The sequence below is a fragment of the Oryctolagus cuniculus genome, chromosome 7 (genome assembly GCF_964237555.1).
Source record: "Oryctolagus cuniculus chromosome 7, mOryCun1.1, whole genome shotgun sequence".
In the NCBI taxonomy this organism is placed as follows: Eukaryota; Metazoa; Chordata; class Mammalia; order Lagomorpha; family Leporidae; genus Oryctolagus; species Oryctolagus cuniculus.
The window spans coordinates 76590620-76609028 of record NC_091438.1 but is presented as its reverse complement, the minus strand read 5'-3'; the positions used below and the strand labels follow the sequence as shown (position 1 = coordinate 76609028).

The window sequence follows — 18409 nt, the reverse complement described above, 5'->3', positions numbered from 1 at the left end:
GAATTACATGGTGGTGGACCTTACACATTTTCCCTGATGTGCCAGCAAGTCCCTTGGGGGCTTATTATATATTGAAAACTGCGGTGTGTAGCTACAGCAGGAGCCCAATTCCAAAGTGGGAGGGTTTCATTCAAGATGGCCCTAGGAACAGAACCACACATCCATAAAGCATGCACTTCAGGGACTGGCCACCAGAGGACTCTCTCACACTGAATGACCTCAGTCCCTGCGGCTTCCCCACATCCACACCAGCTCCCCACGGTCCCTCCCACTCTGAGCCTAACAGTGGACCTGAGCTTTGGCCACTGGCTCCAGTGCCCATGCCCTGCCTGTTGTCCAAACTAAACTAGCTGCAGAGCACCACTGTTAGCACTTTGCTCTTCTGCTGCGGGACTGGAGAGTCGAGAGAGGGCTTCCTGTGTCCATCCCGGGTTTTATTTGACTTTGCAGCTGGCAGCTGCCCTCGCCTTTCTTCAGGCTGTGCGTGTTTCTGAGCCCCCTGAACTCCACAGACACACACGTATGCTGTGGTAAACGTACCAGTTTTTTGTTTATTTATTTTTTTCCCTAGCAATTGGGTACCTGGGCTGATTGTAGGTCTCTACTACCTGGGAGTGTTTCCAACCCACGCTGGCCCGGTAAATGAGCCCTCCCAGCCCCCTCTCCCTTTCTGTCCCTCAAATCCACGTTCAGCCAAGACAGCGACTTGCTCAGCAAGTTGCTACTGGCCAACAGATGTCCAGGCTGGGCATGAGGGTGGTCAAGAAGGAAGAGCGAGCTCACCCAACACATTCCTCCACCTTTTCATTAAGCACGCATCATGGGAATGCTAATTAGGAAGCAGACACATTACTCTGCAACTCCTAGGAACCAGACCTACTTGCCATGCAGAATCCAAATGTGCTGATTTGGCAATCATTGGGCAAACTCTCTCACCAGAGCCCTTCCACATACCAAACACATTACGTAGTGGGAAACTGCACTAGACCTCATCCCCTCCCCCACCCTCACTTCCCTTGCTCTAATTTTCACCTTTGCTTTGCCACCTGCTCTCTTCTTTCTCCCTGCCCTTCCCTTCTCTTTGGCCCCTGCTGGAAGTTGGCAGAAGCAGGCTCTTCCGTGAGAATGTCACCGACCCCGGTCTGGCCCTGGTCACTCGGGTTCTCTCCAAAGATGCTCAAGCCTGGAGAGCTCCCGCTGCCTCCACCCTGGGATTAGCTCTTGGGGGGGGGGGGTGCCTCAGGACTCACGAGTCATCCACGAAGCAGGGGTAAGGCATCTGCTGCAGGTAGATCCCAAGTGGAGCTCCAGCGGGGACCTGGCTCCTTGTGATTCCCTGTTCAACCATGTCCTGCAGATAGGCAAAGCCTCCCCAGATGTACCGCAAATCTTCCACAGGATCAGCCCTGGGGCCAGAATCCCAGTACCTAAGAGGACAGGAGGGAGGAAGGCAGGATGTGAATGGGCATGCACCTTCCCGGTTTATGTCTGTTCCCAGTGGTAGCCACACATGACTCCAAAATGGCTTTCCCTCCAAGACTCTACTTGGAGTTTTACAAAAATACCTTATTTTCTCTTATATAACTTGATTTGATTGATTTGTAGGCTGAGTTCAGTCTCAATACTCGCTCTCTGCCAACTGTCATTTCCCACTGCCTTTGGAGAAAGCCAGCGAGTTCTGCCCGGAACATCACCTGTCTTTGATCTTATTGGTTTTCTCCACCACATCAATGTCCATCCGGATCTTGTACTTGATGTGGGGTGGCAGGGAGCTGGTCCAGGGATACATGTCCGGGAACACCACGCCAGCCCAGAACCTGTTCTCCTCCAGCAGAGACAGGGCCCGTTGGGTGAGCTGAACTTCATTGTCGTAGCTTTCAAACTTGTCCAGGACCAAGCACTGCAGATAAGCACAGAGGATGGGGAGAGATGAGGAGCCCCAGCTGCAAAGATTCAGCTGCCCCAAATGGCAGAGGACAAGAGCTGATCCCCAGGAGACGAGTCAAAGGCAAAGAGACCTATAAACCCGGTGTTTGCTTAACTCTGGAGTCTGGTGTTAATTTTTCAATGTGTCCAGAGGTAGGGGCGCAAGGGGGCTCAGAAATGCTGACTCGCTCTCATCCCTGCAGAGTGAGCGGGGAACCGCACTTTGCAGCTGGCCAGGGCTGTCCAAACATGCGAGTCCTCAAAATGACACAAATACTCAGCGGCTCTCACTCCCCAGCGTGGGGAGGTGAGGGAGTGGGGTCACGTTGGATACAGGCTACTTTGAAGATCAGAAAGCCTGACGATAAAAGAGTTTTAAAGCGAGTGAGAGAGAGAGAGAGACATTCCTGGTGTGGAACTTTCCTGGCCCTCTCTGGCTCACGAGCGGCCAGTGGAGGGAAGAGCAGGGAGGAAGAAAGCAAACAAGAGCCAGCCAACATGGTTTAGTCAGAGAGCTCATTTCCAGTCACAGTTTTATGACAAGTCATTCTGGAAGAGAAAGAACTTCCCTAATAAGAGAGAGATTCTTGCCTCCTCTGGGAAGAGAAGAAAGCATCACTAACAAAAAAGCTAAACCAAGAGCTCTTTTTCACTTGCATTTGAGGGGGTGTCCACTTGCACAGATGTGTGAACGCGTTTCTATTCTGCTTGTGCGTGTGCCTTCCCTCGACCTCTGCTCCTGCCGGGGGCCAGGGGTACGCGTGTGCCGGTGTTTCTTTCTTTTTTCTTTTTTTGACAGGCAGAGTGGACAGTGAGAGAGAGAGACAGAGAGAAAGGTCTTCCTTTGCCGTTGGTTCACCCTCCCTCCAATGGCCGCTGCGGCCGGCACGCCGCGGCCGGCGTAACGCGTTGATCCGATGGCAGGAGCCAGGTGCTTCTCCTGGTCTCCCATGGGGTGCAGGGCCCAAGTACTTGGGCCATCCTCCACTGCACTCCTGGACCACAGCAGAGAGCTGGCCTGGAAGAAGGGCAACCGGGACAGAATCCGGCGCCCCGACCGGGACTAGAACCCAGTGTGCCGGTGCCGCTAGGTGGAGGATTAGCCTAGCGAGCCGCGGCGCCGGCCCGGTGTTTCTTTCTTAGAATGTAACTCACAAGAGGTCAGATGGCCTTGCCTCCGCTCATTGGTTCACCCAGTACTGACAGCCTGCGAGGTGCCAGAGCCTGCTCAGCTCCCGGAATACAAGGAAGGAAGAGAAAATCTCTCCCTCAAAGAAACTCAAGGCCTAGTGAGGGAGAGGGCTGGAGTCAACCACCAATCCATGGCCAAAGGAGCAGGTGCGAATGAAAGCAAGCCTCTTGTACTCTGGAGCCCAGTGGAAAGACACAGCTAAGTCTACCAGGGGAGGAAGAGACTCCTGGGTAGAAGAGAGACAAGCAGGAGTTAGCTGAAGGGAGGAAAGAGAAGGGAAACCTAGCTGGGGCACAAGGCGCAGCAGGTGGGATGCCTGGGCCTGCAGGAATGCAGCAGTGCCTGCCATCCTTGGCTGGGCGTTAGAGACAGCTGCACCTGGCCCCACCCTGTATCATCACATCAGAATCTCGAGAGGCAGGGCCAGGGCATCAGCACTTTGTAGCTATCTTCTGGGTCGTGGCAAGGCACAGAGAAGGGAGTAGGGTGGGCAGAGGTGAGTGGTGGAGACCAGACCATTGGTGCCGCTGGACTTAGCAGCATGGTCAACCAAGTAGGGGCCTCAGGGGGTTTGGTGCTGAAAATGGGATTGTGAGCCAACGCTCCAAAGCCAAAAGGGCCACTGCAGGGTTTTAGGCAGGAGTGGGACACACAGGATGAGTGCGATTCTACAAGATCACTAGAGAAGGCAAAAGGGGATGTGGGGAACTGGGCTATTGATGAAATGTAGGCTTCAAGCAACAAACTACTTCAACCAGAGCCTTGGGAGTGGCTGGAACCTCATCTTACTGAGGAGGACCCTGAACTGGGGGAGGAGACGGTCTGAGTCGTCCACACAGGGAGTGGGAGAGTCTGGATCTCTTCCCCCTTTCCGACTGCAGGCCCGGGATCCTTGCCCGACGCCAGGAGCCAGGGCACAGCCTGCTGTGCAGGCACAGGGCGGGCCACGTGCTCACAGCCTGCACAAGCAGCAGATCCTTATGGCGCAGCCCCGGAGGCCGGTGGAACCCGCGTGACCCCCCAGCTTGTGTGATTCTACAGCAGTCACTGGCAGAAATGAAGACACAACCACGGCCGGCCCGTGCAGACCCCACTGTGGAGCCAAGGGGCCTGGCACCGGCACGAGGCGGGTGAAGCGTCGCCCTCCCAGGAACCCCTCACTTCCGAATCCCTCCACGGGGACCGGGGTATGCGTGCGCGCAGGCCGCTTAGGTCGGAGGGGCTGCAAACTCACGCGAGGCTATCCGGCCGCAGCTCCCCACGCACGGTTCTCGGTCTCGTATGTGGAAGGAAGGAGCTGGTGCCGCAGCGGCTGAGGCGAGGGCACGCGGTTATGCAGGAAGAACTGCGGGGGCCCAGGCTTAAAGGCCAGCATGCGCAGAAGAGAATCATTCTATCGGGAAACTGGACTGGTATTTCTTCAACAAATAGCAGCGCGTGTAGTCGCACGTCTCAGGGTTAAGGGAGACAGAGAGCTTGCTTTAGTCGGCTGTCTCTCCCAAACAGGCACGGCCCGGCCTGACCCCGGCCAATCCGTAAATCAGATGGACTTAAGCAGGTCACGCCCCAAAGGTTCTCGAGAACTGTTTGTTTCTTCTGGACAGAAATGAAAAGCTGTATTATTTTGTAAACAGGGTTTTGTTTGGTTTGGTGTGGTGGGGATCTAATATCCAACCTCTCCCCACCATCCCAGATCAAGGGCCTGGCTCCAGTGTTTGCCAGGATTCGATCTGATGACACTGCCGTGGGGACAGGAGGCTGCTGGCCTGCTGCTGGGGGCACGGAGGCTTCCAAAGGGAACTGCTTGGCTACGTTACAAAAATCCACATTTGGGACCTGCGCCTGTGGTGCAGTGGGTTAGTGCCCTGGCCTGAGGTGACAGCATCCCATTCGGGCGCCAGTTCAAGGCCAGCTGCTCCACTTCTGATCCAGCTCTCTGCTATGGCCCAGGAGGGCAGTGGAGGATGGCCTAAGTCCTTGGGCCCCTGCACCCACGTGGGAGACCTGGAAGAAGCTCCTGGCTTCTGGCTTCGGATGGGTGCAGCTCCGGCCGGTGCGGCCGTCTGGAGAGTGAAGATCTCTCTCTCTCTCTCTGCCTCTCCTTCTCTGTGTAACTCTTTCAGGTAAATAAATAAATCTTTAAAAAAATCCACATTTACATTTGCTTCATGGAAACCTAGATGTTGTACAAAGAGGAGTAATAAGACACTAATCTTGTTTTTATCAGTTAACCAGCTTAGAACTGCAGGCATCGGCTTCAGTACTGGCAATGAGTGCATCTGAAATCAAGCTGATCAAAGTTCTCCTTTGTACTTCTTGTTGGGACATACACACAGACAGTTCTGCTAACTTGCTCAGAGTCCTGGGCGTTTGGACACAGTCTTAGAGATCTTGTCTGATGTCCTTGCCTTCCTGGTGAAGAAACTGGGATGAGAGGAGCAAAGGGCCCTGCCCGCTGTCAGCGTAGGTCAGAGGCAGAGGCTGCAGCCTATCTTTCGAGGGGGATGCTGTTCCCGGTGAGCGCCCCGAGAGAGCACCACGTGCCTGCCACAGAGTCGCACAGCATGCCTGAACGAGCATGACCCAGAGCAGCATCGCCCAGAACAGCTTGCGTCAGTGACGCGGTTGCTCTGTATCTGCCCTGGTCAATATGGCAGTCCTCTCAAGGGTACTTCAAGAAGCTTGTGGGAAAATGGAATTAAAAGGAAAGTTTAGGGGCAAGCTTTCAATGCTGCAGTTAAGTCACCACTTGGGACACTCATATTCCATATTAGAGCACTTGATTTGAAGCCTGGCTCCTCTCTCTCTCTCTTTTTTTTTTTTTTTTTTTTTTTTTTGGTGACAGGCAGAGTGGACAGTGAGAGAGAGAGAGACAGAGAGAAAGGTCTTCCTTTTTGCCGTTGATTCACCCTCCAATGGCCACCGCGGCCGGCGCGCTGTGGCCAGCGCACCGCGCTGATCCGAAGCCAGGAGCCAGGTGCTTCTCCTGGTCTCCCATGGGGTGCAGGGCCCAAGCACTTGGGCCATCCTCCACTGCACTCCCGGGCCATAGCAGAGAGCTGGCCTGGAAGAGGGGCAACCAGGACAGAATCCAGCGCCCCGACCGGGACTAGAACCCGGTGTGCATGAGCCGCAAGGCGGAGGATTAGCTTATTGAGCCACAGCGCCGGCTCTCTCATTCTTTTTAAAAGATTTATTTATTTATTTATCTGAAAGGCAGAATTACAGAGAGGCAGAGACAGAGAGAGTCTTCCATCTGATGGTTCACTCCCCAGTTGGCAGTGACGGCTGGAGCTGTGCCAATCCAAAACCAGGAGCCAGGAGCTTCTTCCGGGTCTCCCATGTGGGTACAGGGGCCCAAGTGCCTTGGCCATCTTCTACTGCTTTCCCAGGCCACAGCAGAGAGCTGGATAGGAAGAGGAGCAGCCAGGACTCGAACCAGCGCCTATGCCACAGCACCAGCCCCTCCTCTGATTCTGATTCAGCTTCCTGATAATGAGCACCCGAGGTTACAGCAGATGATGGCTCAAGTGCTTGGGTCCCTGCCACCCATGTGGGAGTCCCTGATTGCGGTCTGGGCTCCTGGCTTCAGTCTGGCCCAGCCCTGGCTGTTGTAGACATTTAGGGATTGAACTGTGGCTGGAAGATCTCTGTCTCTGCCTTTCAAATGAAATGAAAACAAATGCATTAGCAGCACTGTGGCATAGTGGGTTAAAGCCCCGGCCTGCAGCGCCTGCATTCTCTATGGGCGTCAATTTGAGTCCCAGCTGCTCCACTTCCAATCCAGCTTCCTGCTCATCCACCTGGGAAAGCAGTGGAGGATGACCCAAGTCCTTAGACCCCTGCACCCATGTGGAAGACCCAGAAGCACTGGCTCCTGGCTTTGGATCGGCCCATCTCAGGCTGTTGTGGCCAGATGGGGAGTGAACCAGCAGATGGAAGACCTCTCTCTGTCTCTACCTCTCTCTGTAACTCTTTCAAATAAACAAAATAAATCTTTAAAAAGAAAAGAAATGCATTAAATTTTTTAAAAGGTAAATTTGTTTTGGTGCAAAAAAACCCTTAAACCTATGCATAGTTGTTTCATAACATGAATTTTCCATGAACGTTTTGAAGAACTCTCATACACATGGGTTTCAAACCATCTCACAGTGAAATCAGCTCATGATTCCATTATTCACAAACTATTTGAAATCCCTTGTATGTGGCTATTGAGCACTTGAAATGTGGCTTAACGTGATGTACTGTGTATGCCCCGGAACAGTACTTTCTTGTATTGGGACCTCAGCAAGTGTTTACTGGGTTGGACTGACTGAAATTTAGGAGTCCCAAATGCTGCAGGGAGGATAGCTTTACCACTGCACGTTTTGAACATGCTCCTGTGTATCCGAGCCACGTGATGACCTAGGAGCAATCTGACAAAAGTGACTTTTTGCTGTGAGAGTACAACTCTTGAAACAAACAAACAAAAAGCTAATGACAGCAAACACATTTGAATAAGGCGAGTTTCAGAGCTGCAAGCTCCTTCTCTTTGAACTCTCCTTTCTGGGAAGCCTGTGCTGGAATAAAGGGCTGATTTTTCAGTGCTGACCGCTGTGATGACGTGGGCTCCATCCTGGCTGATTTATCAGGCGGCTGATTCATAATCACGCTTCCTGATGCACCCCCCCTCCCCAGCTCGCTACCCTGACAATGAAGAAAAAAACACTTAAAACGTTCCCGAGCATTCACTTCTACCCTGCAGCATCTGACCTGCTTTCAAAGTTGTTCCCTGTCCCTCCTCGTGGGAAGCCATGGAGCCGAATGTTTCAGAGTCACGCAGACCTGCACGCCTGCAGGTCCCCTACTCGCGAAAACAAGGGTGCTCTACCTCGCAGGTTTGTTCTCAGGAACACAGGAGACAGCACGCGGGAAGTACGCACCAAGTCCTCCCTCGAACAGTGAGAGCTGGTGCTCACCGAAGCCCCACTGTGTGCTGCACACTGGTCTAAGGTCCTTACGAACCCCTGGCATCTTCACAGCAGCCATAGATCAGCTACTGAGATCACTCACAAGGCACATGAAGGAAGGCAAACTTCCTCTGCAGAGAGTATGCGCTTTTAACCACTCTACTACGCTAAAAACTCTCCTAAATAACAGGGACTCGGTGAGTACTATTTTTATTACTGCCTTTGCCAAAATATGTTGAAAGTTAACAGCGTCAAAGTGACTTTTAAGCTCCTGCCACGTTACTTTTATTCACAACAGCTGTTTCTGAAGGGAGGCAGTTATTTTCTTTAAACAAAAGGTCTGGGAACACAGCCCATCTTGGGCTGATCCACAGCACCCCATCTGGTTACAACAGTGCTGTGGACAGAAGCCAGAGCCCACGTCCACCTGAGCCACAGGGTTTGTGACCACAGGTCCTCACTCATGGTGTCTACTAGTTGCTCACTGGCCGTCAGGGAGGGAAAGGTAGGCAGAGGCAGGTCTTACTGAGCTAACCCAGAATGTCTTCCTCACCAAAGCTCCCCGCGCTCAAGGCAGAGCAACGTGGAAGCTGCTTTGGCCATGAGTCAGAGTCCCTGGGTCGTCCTCTGAGGTCTGTCTGAGTCACCGTGCAGCCCTGCATGCTCTCGGGGAGGCCACCTGCCCCACAGCGAATGACCTCATTCCCTCTTGGTTGTTCTGATTCCTCAAGTTAAACTCTTGGCTCATGGGCATACACATGAGGGCGAGTGTGTGTGTGTGTGGGTTTGGGAGGCAGCAATGACTGATGTTTGATCTGATAGGCGTGTCAGCTAGGACACAATAGCTTCTGATGAGCCTGAGGCCCTGAAGTCTATCTATAGAGAGCCATCTGGTTTTACACGGAAAGAAACTACAATCCTGAATGCTACAGAAGAAAACAGGGAGAGGGGCCGGCACTGTGGTGTAGAGGGTAAAGCCACTGCCTGTGGTGTGGGCATCCCCTATGGGCACTGGTTCTAGTCTTGGTTGCTCCACTTCCAATCCAGCTCTCTGCTATGGCCTCGGAAAGCAGTAGAAGACGGCCCAAGTCCTTGCGTCCCTGCACCTGCATGAGAGACCCAGAGGAAGCTCCTGGCTCCTGGTTTCAGATTGGCACAGCTCTAGTCATTGTGGCCAATGGGGAAGTGAAACAATGGATGGAAGATATCTCTCTCTCTCTCTCTCTGACTCTCCTTCTGTCTTCAAATAAAATAAATAAATCTTAAAAAGAAGACAGGGAGAAAGGAACTGGCCAGCACATGTGGCTCAACATAAATCCAGCACCACTACTGGGAAGAGAATTCAAAGAGCATCTTCAGCAAATGAAAAAAGACAGTGTCTTAGGCCCTTGGAGGCAGATTCTGGGCAAAGACTACAGCCAGAGTTGAGAGCTTCAATGAGAACCATGACCGTGCTCTCTGCCAGCCAACAGCACTAAAGCAACACACGAGGTATCCCAGCCCCGTTCAGTTCCCCACCGCTGCAACCAGACCTGTGCGGCAGGGCCACCTCTGCTGGAAGTCCACACCATCCTACAGCTCAGGAAGTGGTTCGTTCTGGCGGAAGAGGGGTCAAGGGCCCTGGAGAACGCAGCCATCTGTTTACACAGCTAAAGCAAGCGCCACCTTGGGAGGAGAAGCCATAGCGGCAGCAGGCTTCCTTCTCCAACTGTGATCTCTCTGTGTCCAACCCAAACACGGTGAGTAATAGAGACATTAAATTATCTCTCAGGTGGGACATGATGTCCAGTGGAGACCAAGAAATAAAGAAAATCTGTGTTTTTGTTGGAACTCGATAAGCACAGGGGGCTGGCACCCTGTGCGGATGCCGTGGCACAAGCAGGCGTGTTTTGATTAGTACACCTGGGTTGTGACAGGGATAAGGCCTTCCAGGAGCGGGTAGGGCGGCCCCTCGTTCCATGATCTTGCCTTTCTCGCGCATCTTTAACTTTCGAACTCAGGCTGAGAATAGAGCGGCTGGGGAATGCCAGGGGAGGCTTCCAGCGGTCCTGCCCGTGTTAATACAGACACCTGGGGTTACTTTTGAAAAGTGCCAGCAAACGTGGGCACTCATCCCAGAATGAATTTCCTGGCCGATGGAAGCTGTAACATTTACGATTTATTTCCCACTACATGGAAAATGCCACTGGATAGAATAGCCCTGGGCTGCTTGGGTTGGTTGGGATGGTGAGGTAGAGGCCAGAGGCACTGCAGTAAATTTTGTCATGCACGTTGGGCCTGGTGAACAGGCATCTGAAACATTCACCCACAGAGCGCAAGGAAACACGCCTGGCTGGAAAACAAAGCGACAGGAAGTGCACAGCTGTTTAAAAAATGTGTGTTTCTAAAATAAATAAATTAAATGCAAGAATGAAACAAGTTAAAAGGTCAAGTTGGAGTACAAAGATGCTGGCTGGAGCTGGTCACCCAGGCCATCATCTCCCGGCTGACAGGTGGTGGGCCCTTCAGCTCTCAAAGTTTCTGTTTTCTCAAAGTTTTTTTTTTTTTTTTTTTTTTTTTAAGGATTTATTTATTTGAAAGGCAGAGTTAGAGAGAGTGAGAGACAGAAAGAAAGAGAGAGAGAGAGAGAGAGAGAGAGAGAACAAGCAGGCTTCCATCTTGCCAGTTCACTCCCCAAAAGATCACAATGGCCAGGGCTAGGCCAGGCTGAAGCCAGGAGCCAGGAACTCCATCTAGGCCTCCCATGTGGCTGCAGGGGACCGAAGACTTGAGTCATCCTCTGCTGCTTTCCCAAGCGCATTAGCAGGGAAGGGAGCAGGATTGGAAGTGGAGCTGCCGGGACTTGAACTGGTATCCATGTGAGATACTGTCATTCAAGGCAGCGGCTTAATCTACTGCACCACAACATTGGCCCCTCAAAGTTTCTTATGTAATGGTTCCACCAACTCCAGGAGGTGGATGCTCCTCTATTCAAAACATTCAAGAGTCCCCAGAACTGGGCACCGAACAATCAGACCACATTCCAGTCAGGAACAGCTAGAACGGCCGGCTCAGCCACACCCTTTTTTATTTTTTATTTTATTTTTTTTTGACAGGCAGAGTGGACAGTGAGAGAGAGAGAGAGAAAAGTCTTCCTTTACCGTTGGTTCACCCTCCAATGGCTACCGCGGCCGGCGCACCGCGCTGATCCGATGGCAGGAGCCAGGAGCCAGGTGCTTTTCCTGGTCTCCCATGGGGTGCAGGGCCCAAGCACCTGGGCCATCCTCCACTGCACTCCCTGGCCACAGCAGAGGGCTGGCCTGGAAGAGGGGCAACCGGGACAGAATCCGGCGCCCAACCCAGTGTGCTGGTGCTGCAGGCGGAAGATAAGCCTAGTAAGCCGCGGCGCCGGCCCTCAGCCACACCCTTGATAGCGCCTCTGCGAGCAGGGGTCATGCTCCTGTTTCAGGCAGTGGGACAGGGATGTGGGCCTGGCCACAGAGCCCATACACAGGGGCTGGAGAGGGTGTCCTGTCACCCACAGGCTGCAGCGTCCACGAGCCACACTGCCCTGCCACTACAGCCCCGGCTCTGCCCGGAACAGCTGCCTCTCTTGAACTTGTCCCACAGGTTCCCAGCTCTGCACTTGGCCGGGCTCTTCCTTCTGTCCGAAACAGACACTCCGCCTTTCTGAGATGGCAGTGCTGACCTTAAGACCCACACGAATGTTATTTTCAGTTTTAGTTTGGCATTGATGACTGTCTACTTTGTGCTGCTGAGCTTGGCGGGAAGTGAATAAAATAAACAGGACAGTCCTGAGGTCCCGAGGGACTCAGGCTTGCAGAGATGGGGAGGCGGAGGAGCTGAGGACAATCCAGTGGAAGGTGAGGGGTGCATAAATGCAGGCCGGAACCGCAGGGGTGTGGGGCCAGGAAGGGGAAGGCTCAACTTCCCCCCGGGTGGGAGCCTGAGGCAGAAACACAGACCGTGGCGGGGTTGTGAAGAGGCGAGGCCGGGAGGGACGTGGTTCCCGAGTCAGGAGGAGCTGCTGGCGAGCCTGGGTCTCAGGAAGCTCTCGCTGCAGGCCCCGTGGGAGCTGTGCAGGGGAGAGTGGAGGAGGCCAGGCAAGCAGCTGGGAAGATGGCAGAGGCCCTGCACAGGGAGGCAGAGGCACAAACGCGTGTGTACAGAACTCAGGGCATAATGGACAGCACTTGGAAGATGGATGATGGCTGATGTTTTGAATTTGGGTTTGTGCCACCTGTTTCTACCCCATCGTGTCCAACCTATCACCCACCCCGTGAGGTTGCACGGCTGTGGCCTTACTGAAGCCCTGCCACGGTCCCCATAGAGCATGAGCTTCTAGGCGGTGGGGATGAGCGCACTTGTGGGGTAGTGCGTGGTTCAGGGCGTGCAAGTGCCTGAGGGACTGAATGACCTCCAATCTGTCTGGTTTTCTCCCCTCATCCAGTTACTTTCAAGCAGAGAAGACCCCCCTCTCCCCCATAATAGTGCCTATTATCCTGAATATTGCAAAATAATTGCTGTCTTCATCGGGCTCATTACGTAATTTATCCAAACAATGCTCACGGAGCCCCCTGTTAACGTGCCCTCATCCCAGGAGAGCTTTCTTGTTGGAGCCAGGCGGATCCGCATTAGCGCTCTGGCCCCCCTACCCACCAGCTGTGGAACATTGGGCAATCGGCCTCTTTGAGGCTGTGCTTTGAATTCTCTAAAATGACAGCAATTATGCCCACCGGGCAGGCAGTGAGGAGTGCGGCATGAGGTGGCATGCAGAAATGCCCAAGACGGTGTCTGACTCATGGCACGCTCACCACCCGCCCCGTCCCTCCATCCGCGACCCCGGCACCCCCCTGCCTGCGTTCTCCTTCCTCAGCCCAGTTCTGAGTCTCTGAGAGACCGGAGGCTGCGACCCATTAGTTGCCTAGGGTTTAGTTCGTGGCCCTTGAAATACTACTTCTCCCCGGTGCAGACTTCTATACTCCTCCGAACTCCCCTGATTTCTCGCTAGCCTCCCAATGCTTGTTTAGTCAGTTAAGAGCAGGGCAGCTGACCACTGCTGAATCTCAAGCGCCTCCTGTGACCAGCGGCTTTATCTTCCTAACCTTAGTCTTACTTTGGCCAGCCTGAAAAATGCACTGTGTGGGCACCTTCCAGTTGGACCGTGGTGGCATGTGGCCAGCAGTGTGCATGGGACAGAGGAAAAAAGGTCCCCGGACTCCAGCTCCTGAGGCTCATGAACAAGAGAGTCCCCACACAGAGAAGACAGTGCGCAGACACACTGCTGTGGTGCCGGCAGGAGAGCGGGGAATGAATGCATGACTTTTTTTTTCAAGACTTAGAGAAAGGCAGTTGCACAGCTAAAGTACAATTATATGCCTTGATCGGAAGCATTTTTCAAATTAAAATTTGGCTGGATACAGCTTCCTGATATGAAATTCAAGACCTGAAATGCAAATATATTATGAAACTAAAACACACTGTGAACTCCAGACAGCATTTCACCCGGGCCAGGCCTAATCTTTGGCTACACGAAGAAATCAAAGGGGAAGAGTGTGCATGTTTGTTTCCATGCAAGTGTAATCAGAGAAATAAGTGTTTAAGTTTTCTAATCGTGCTTTTCTCCACAAGCGAAATCTGTGTGAAAACAGACATTCCAGCTTAAGGTGTTGACCTGGGAGGGTGCTTCAAAAAAGTGCGTGGAAAATGAAATTAAACATTTCTTTTGGTCCAAAAAAATCCTGAAATCAGTGCCTAGTTTTTTCCATAATGCACATTCCCAAGGACTTCAGAAGACCCTCTAGATATGATTTTAATTTTTTTCTGCACCAAAAATAATTTATCTTTCAATTCCAGTTTTCCACACACTTCTGGAAGAGCCCAGGTGTATGAGGTCTCATTCGCCCTCCACCTCCTCAGCTCTGGAGAAGGGACCGAGCAGAGAGGAGACAGGCTGAGGACAAGAAGGTCCTGAACCACTGTGGCCGTCCAGGGGGCGCCGGAGCCACGCCCCTGGGCCTGAGGAGGGGCCGAGGCCGTCCTGACTCTGAGCCAGTTCACCAAGGCTTTCCTCTCCCTGGCTGATGTTTACAGCGACCTGGAGCCTGAGGAAAAGGGCACATTCCTCACATGGTCTGCGGTCAGGGCTGGCGGTCCGTGCCGTCACAGCATCGGCTGCCGCACACGGGCGTCCCCACGTCCCGCCTGGCGCGCTCCCGTCTCACCCTCTCACCCCACCTGTGAGACAAGCAGCCGGAGGGCAGAGAAGTCATTCAGTGCGTGGATGTGCCCGGTGCTCTGTGCACTTCTCTCATTCTGCTCTCAACCACCCTAGGAGCTCCCTGGCACCGCCGAGCTTGAGAGGGACTAAGTGGCTTTCCAAGAGTGACACGCAGCTCATAGGAAACAGAGATCCCAGCCCAGTCGTCCTCACAGGACAGGTGGGGTGGCCTGACACGCCACAGTGATGCCACAGAATGGGGTACCCCCTAGGTCACTCCATGGGATGTTCAGAAACTAGGGTGGAAGGAATGGTTTTAAGCCCTGGTCCTGATACAGGCTAGGCAGGGAGTCAGGAACAAAGGAGCTGAGAGCCTTCCAGCAGTTTCTGGGTCAGCAGCCACACCCCCACCCCAGCTCCACCCCCTTCCATGCAAATTCAGCACACCACGTTCCCATGATGCACCCAAGCCTCCATCATGAAGACGACGTCATGATGACCGTGTGTATCTGAGCTCCACGTGGAGAGACCACACAAACCTTCCCAGAAGTTATCACGGGCACAGAATCCTGCTCAAACTCCACCCCGTCTGTACAGTCAATCTGGGCACCACCCCTCCCACGATAAAGGGGGCCCTGAACTGGGGAGGGACGCGTCCCTCTCCTCATGGAGCTGCCCACATTCATGTCTGAATGTGTACTCACTGCTCCTCTACATAAACCCAGCTCCCACTCCTGACCTTTGTGTCTCTGCTTTGAATTCTTATCTCACACCGAGGTGAGAACCTGGAATAAATACAGTGGTGGGAACACATCTGTACCGCTCTAACTGGACAGAACCCATTGGATCCCTCTCATCTCCTGTAGGGACTAAAGACATAAAGATTTCCTCTTAACTCTCAGAGCTGCTCCTGTTTTTCAGTCTCACAACTGAACAGCACATTGGCCTGGTAGACATAGTTTTCAACTTAAGGCATATTTTTGCTGAATTTTCCTTAAATGATTTCTTTTTCTTGTCTGGAAAGGCAGTGGGGTAGGCACAGAGGCAGGCCAAAGGGAAGTTTCTAAACCTCTTTAAAACAAGCCCTACTATCGCAACAGAGCCCTAACCCTAGGCCAGCTTTCAGCATGGCTGCTCTGTCTTAGACTTTTTGCAGCATCAGAGAAGGGTATGAGGGGCCGGCACTGTGGCTTAGTGGGCTAAGCCTCCGCCTGTGGCACCAGAATCCCTTATTGGTGCCGGTTCAAGTCCTGGCTGCTCCTCTTCTGATCCAGCTCTCTGCTATGGCCTGGAAAAGCAGTAGAAGATGGCCCAAGTCCTTGGGCCCTTGCATCCAGGTGGGAGACCTGGAAGAAGCTCCTGACTTCTGGTTTTGGATCGGCTCAGCTCTGGCCATTGCAGCCATCTGTGGAGTGAACCAGCAAATGAAAGACCTTTCTCTGTCTTTCCCTCTCTCTGTAACTCTACCTCTCAAATAAATAAATAAATTCTTAAAAAGAGAGAGAGAGAGAGAAAATGGCATGCATGCATGGCCTGTGTGCCCCTGAGAGGCCTTCAGGGAGGATTTCCAAGGCTCTTCCAGACTTTCCCAAACACAAGGACAAAGGCAGAAAAATCCAGGACAATTTGCTTCTTCCTGGCTGCACACTAGCCCTGCTCTCCCCTCCCTTCAGCTCATTGTTCCCCTGCTTTCTCCCCTTCCTCCGCCCCACAGGGCAGAAACCCCATCATCACACCTGCTTCAGCCACCATCCAAACTCCTCTTAGGGGTGGCCCTTGACCTGTGGCCCTGCAGAGGTCCTGGTGGCCTCAGTGGGCTGTGATTGGCAACCTCAGCCGGCTCACCAGCTGGGTGACAGGGAGGTACCAGGCCACTCCTCCACCTCAGCAGTTACTTCGTTTGTACTTTGTCAGAAAGTTAATATTTGTTAAGTGCTTACGATATGCCTGTGCTTTGCATGAATTAGCGCCTCTGACTCTCACAACAGCCCTATTAGGTTAAGTACTATTATCACCAAACCCATTTTCACAGATGTGGAAATGGAAGCATAATGAACAGAGTTGAGCCCAGGGAAGTCTCCTTCAAGACACTGAGGTCTTAACCACGTAAGCAATTAATACATGCTAAGTATCTGTCGGATACCTGGTGCTGTACTATCCACAAACTACATGGAAATAATAATCCTTCAAGAAAACAATACCTTTATATCAAGATACGCAAATGGTATGTCCAACCAACAAACACAGGAAGCATCCTTAGAGCGTTTCACACAAACATTGTGAGAAGCACCAAGGTCCATTGTGCAAGAACAGGACGAGAGCCGTTCTCCTTCGGCCACGCCCCTCGCCTGGGTGGGTGGTGGTGGTGGGCCTGGCTGGGGCTGTGGGCTTGGCAGGTGGAAGGACCATGACAGGAGGGCCATGTCCACTGAGCTGCTGTGTAAGGGAATTCCCAGGCCCTGCAAATCTAAGAGCTCTATGAGTCTAGAGATGTCCAGGCCTGTTTCTTAGAGATTCTGAGCCCGGCTGCTGCCTAGGAAGGGGTTTTATAAGAAGCACTCTGGTCCTTCTTGTCTTCAGACAAGTTGGGAATCGCTTCATGGTCACCTGAGCTTTGGTGTTGCTGTCACACCTGGTGCCTTGGGAGTCTGTGCTGCCACTTCCAGGGTTCTGGGGCGGGGGGAGGGGGGTTGGGGGGGCAACATGCTCTGGAGAGATTCTGGTGGCACCTGGGCAGCACACAGCCCTGAAGGGCACCTGGTAACAGACGGAGCCAAGCTTTTGCCCAGTGGTTAGCCTGGGACAGGGATGGCTCACCCCAGGGATTCTCATCCTGTTCCTCCTCTTGTTGCTAGGAGCGTCTTCTACCTTCTGATGGTTCCAGATGACACCAGGAGGCCCAGGTGGGTGTGAGCAGCCCTGACCGAGACATTCCCTGGGTAAGGAGTTGAGAATTTGAACATGACCAAGACTTGCTCCCTGACGCTCAGTGGCCCCAGTTTGGCCGTTCAGTCAGAGCTGGACACCTTGACACCTTGGAGAGATGTGGAGAGAGGGCCAGGAAGTCGGACATGAATGGCCTAACCTATGGCAAACCGGAAGCGACCTTTGCAGACTGAGACTCAAAGAAAGAATGAGTAGAAAACAGACGGGAAAGGAAAAGTCATTTCAGGCTTTAGCGGACATGAGTTTCACCACCTTGTGTTTTTTCTCTCTGAGAAACGCCCTCCCCTCCTTCACCGCGATCCAACTCATTCTCATGCTCCCCGTGCTGAGTAGAGAGGGATCTTCAAAAAGGTCATGAAAATCTGTAGTACGAAAAAAACTATGGGCAGATATAAAACACATTTTTTGCAGCAAAATGAAGTTATGTCTCAATTCCATTTTCCCTGCGCTTGTAAGATCTGTCGTGACTCAGAGTACGCAACCCCCTGAGGTACTCGGTGCTAGGAACTACATCAGTCAACATTTTTTCTCTGTCAGTAAAAAGGCTTGTGAGCACCAGAGCTGTTTAATCAATGGGCAGAAATCAGCATTGCTGAGGGTGAGATCATAAGAGGTCATGGGGTACTTGAGGGTGTGAAAGGCCGGGGGCCAAGATGGATGAGTGGGCATTGCTGGGAAGGCGGGTGGGAAGACTTCGAAGGGGGCTGTATTCTTTGAGGGTTGAGTCACTGAGGTTTTAAATGTGGAGTGATGCAAGCAGATGTGTATTAGGAATGTTAACTCTGGTATCAGTGTGAAAAAATGCCTGTGCCAACAGAGACGGAACCCTGGAATCCAGGGAGGAGCCCCTAGGACCGGCTGGTGCGAGATGACAGGGCCTCTAGTCCTCTGAGAGCCTGGGGAAGCAAGAGGCAGGGCGGAGGGGCATTGTGGGGGAGGGGGAGACACAGCCCAGTGACTGGACACGGCAGGGGTAGCAGAGAGGTCAGGAGGGCAGCTCTGAACTCAGGCACACCCAGGTCTGGATCCTGTTTGCTAGTCCCAAAGCCTGTGGCACGAGGTCTTTGGTGAGTCTCAGTTTTGCATCTGTAAACTAGCCATTCTCATGTATCCTCCATGGAGGTGTGAGAACTGAATGAAGCTAATGGGAAAACGCAAATCAAAGCCACAATGAGA

At 52.8% G+C, this 18409-nt stretch overlaps 1 protein-coding gene and 1 long non-coding RNA gene across 3 annotated transcripts in view; one reads left to right on the top strand and one right to left on the bottom strand.

The window, feature by feature from the left end:
- Positions 1-18409, bottom strand: part of ABCA4 (ATP binding cassette subfamily A member 4) — a 138845-nt gene that overhangs the window by 71650 nt on the left and 48786 nt on the right. For both annotated transcript variants that reach the window (XM_051857469.2, XM_070078016.1), the window contains exons 12-13: positions 1695-1900; positions 1251-1427 (exon numbers count right to left, since the gene is read on the bottom strand). In XM_051857469.2, coding sequence (XP_051713429.2) covers positions 1251-1427; positions 1695-1900 — 383 coding nt within the window. The remainder of the gene's footprint in view (positions 1-1250; positions 1428-1694; positions 1901-18409) is intronic.
- Positions 8275-17788, top strand: LOC127493583 (uncharacterized). Its single transcript, XR_007923976.2, has 2 exons — positions 8275-9806; positions 17143-17788. It is a non-coding gene; the product is annotated as an uncharacterized lncRNA (long non-coding RNA).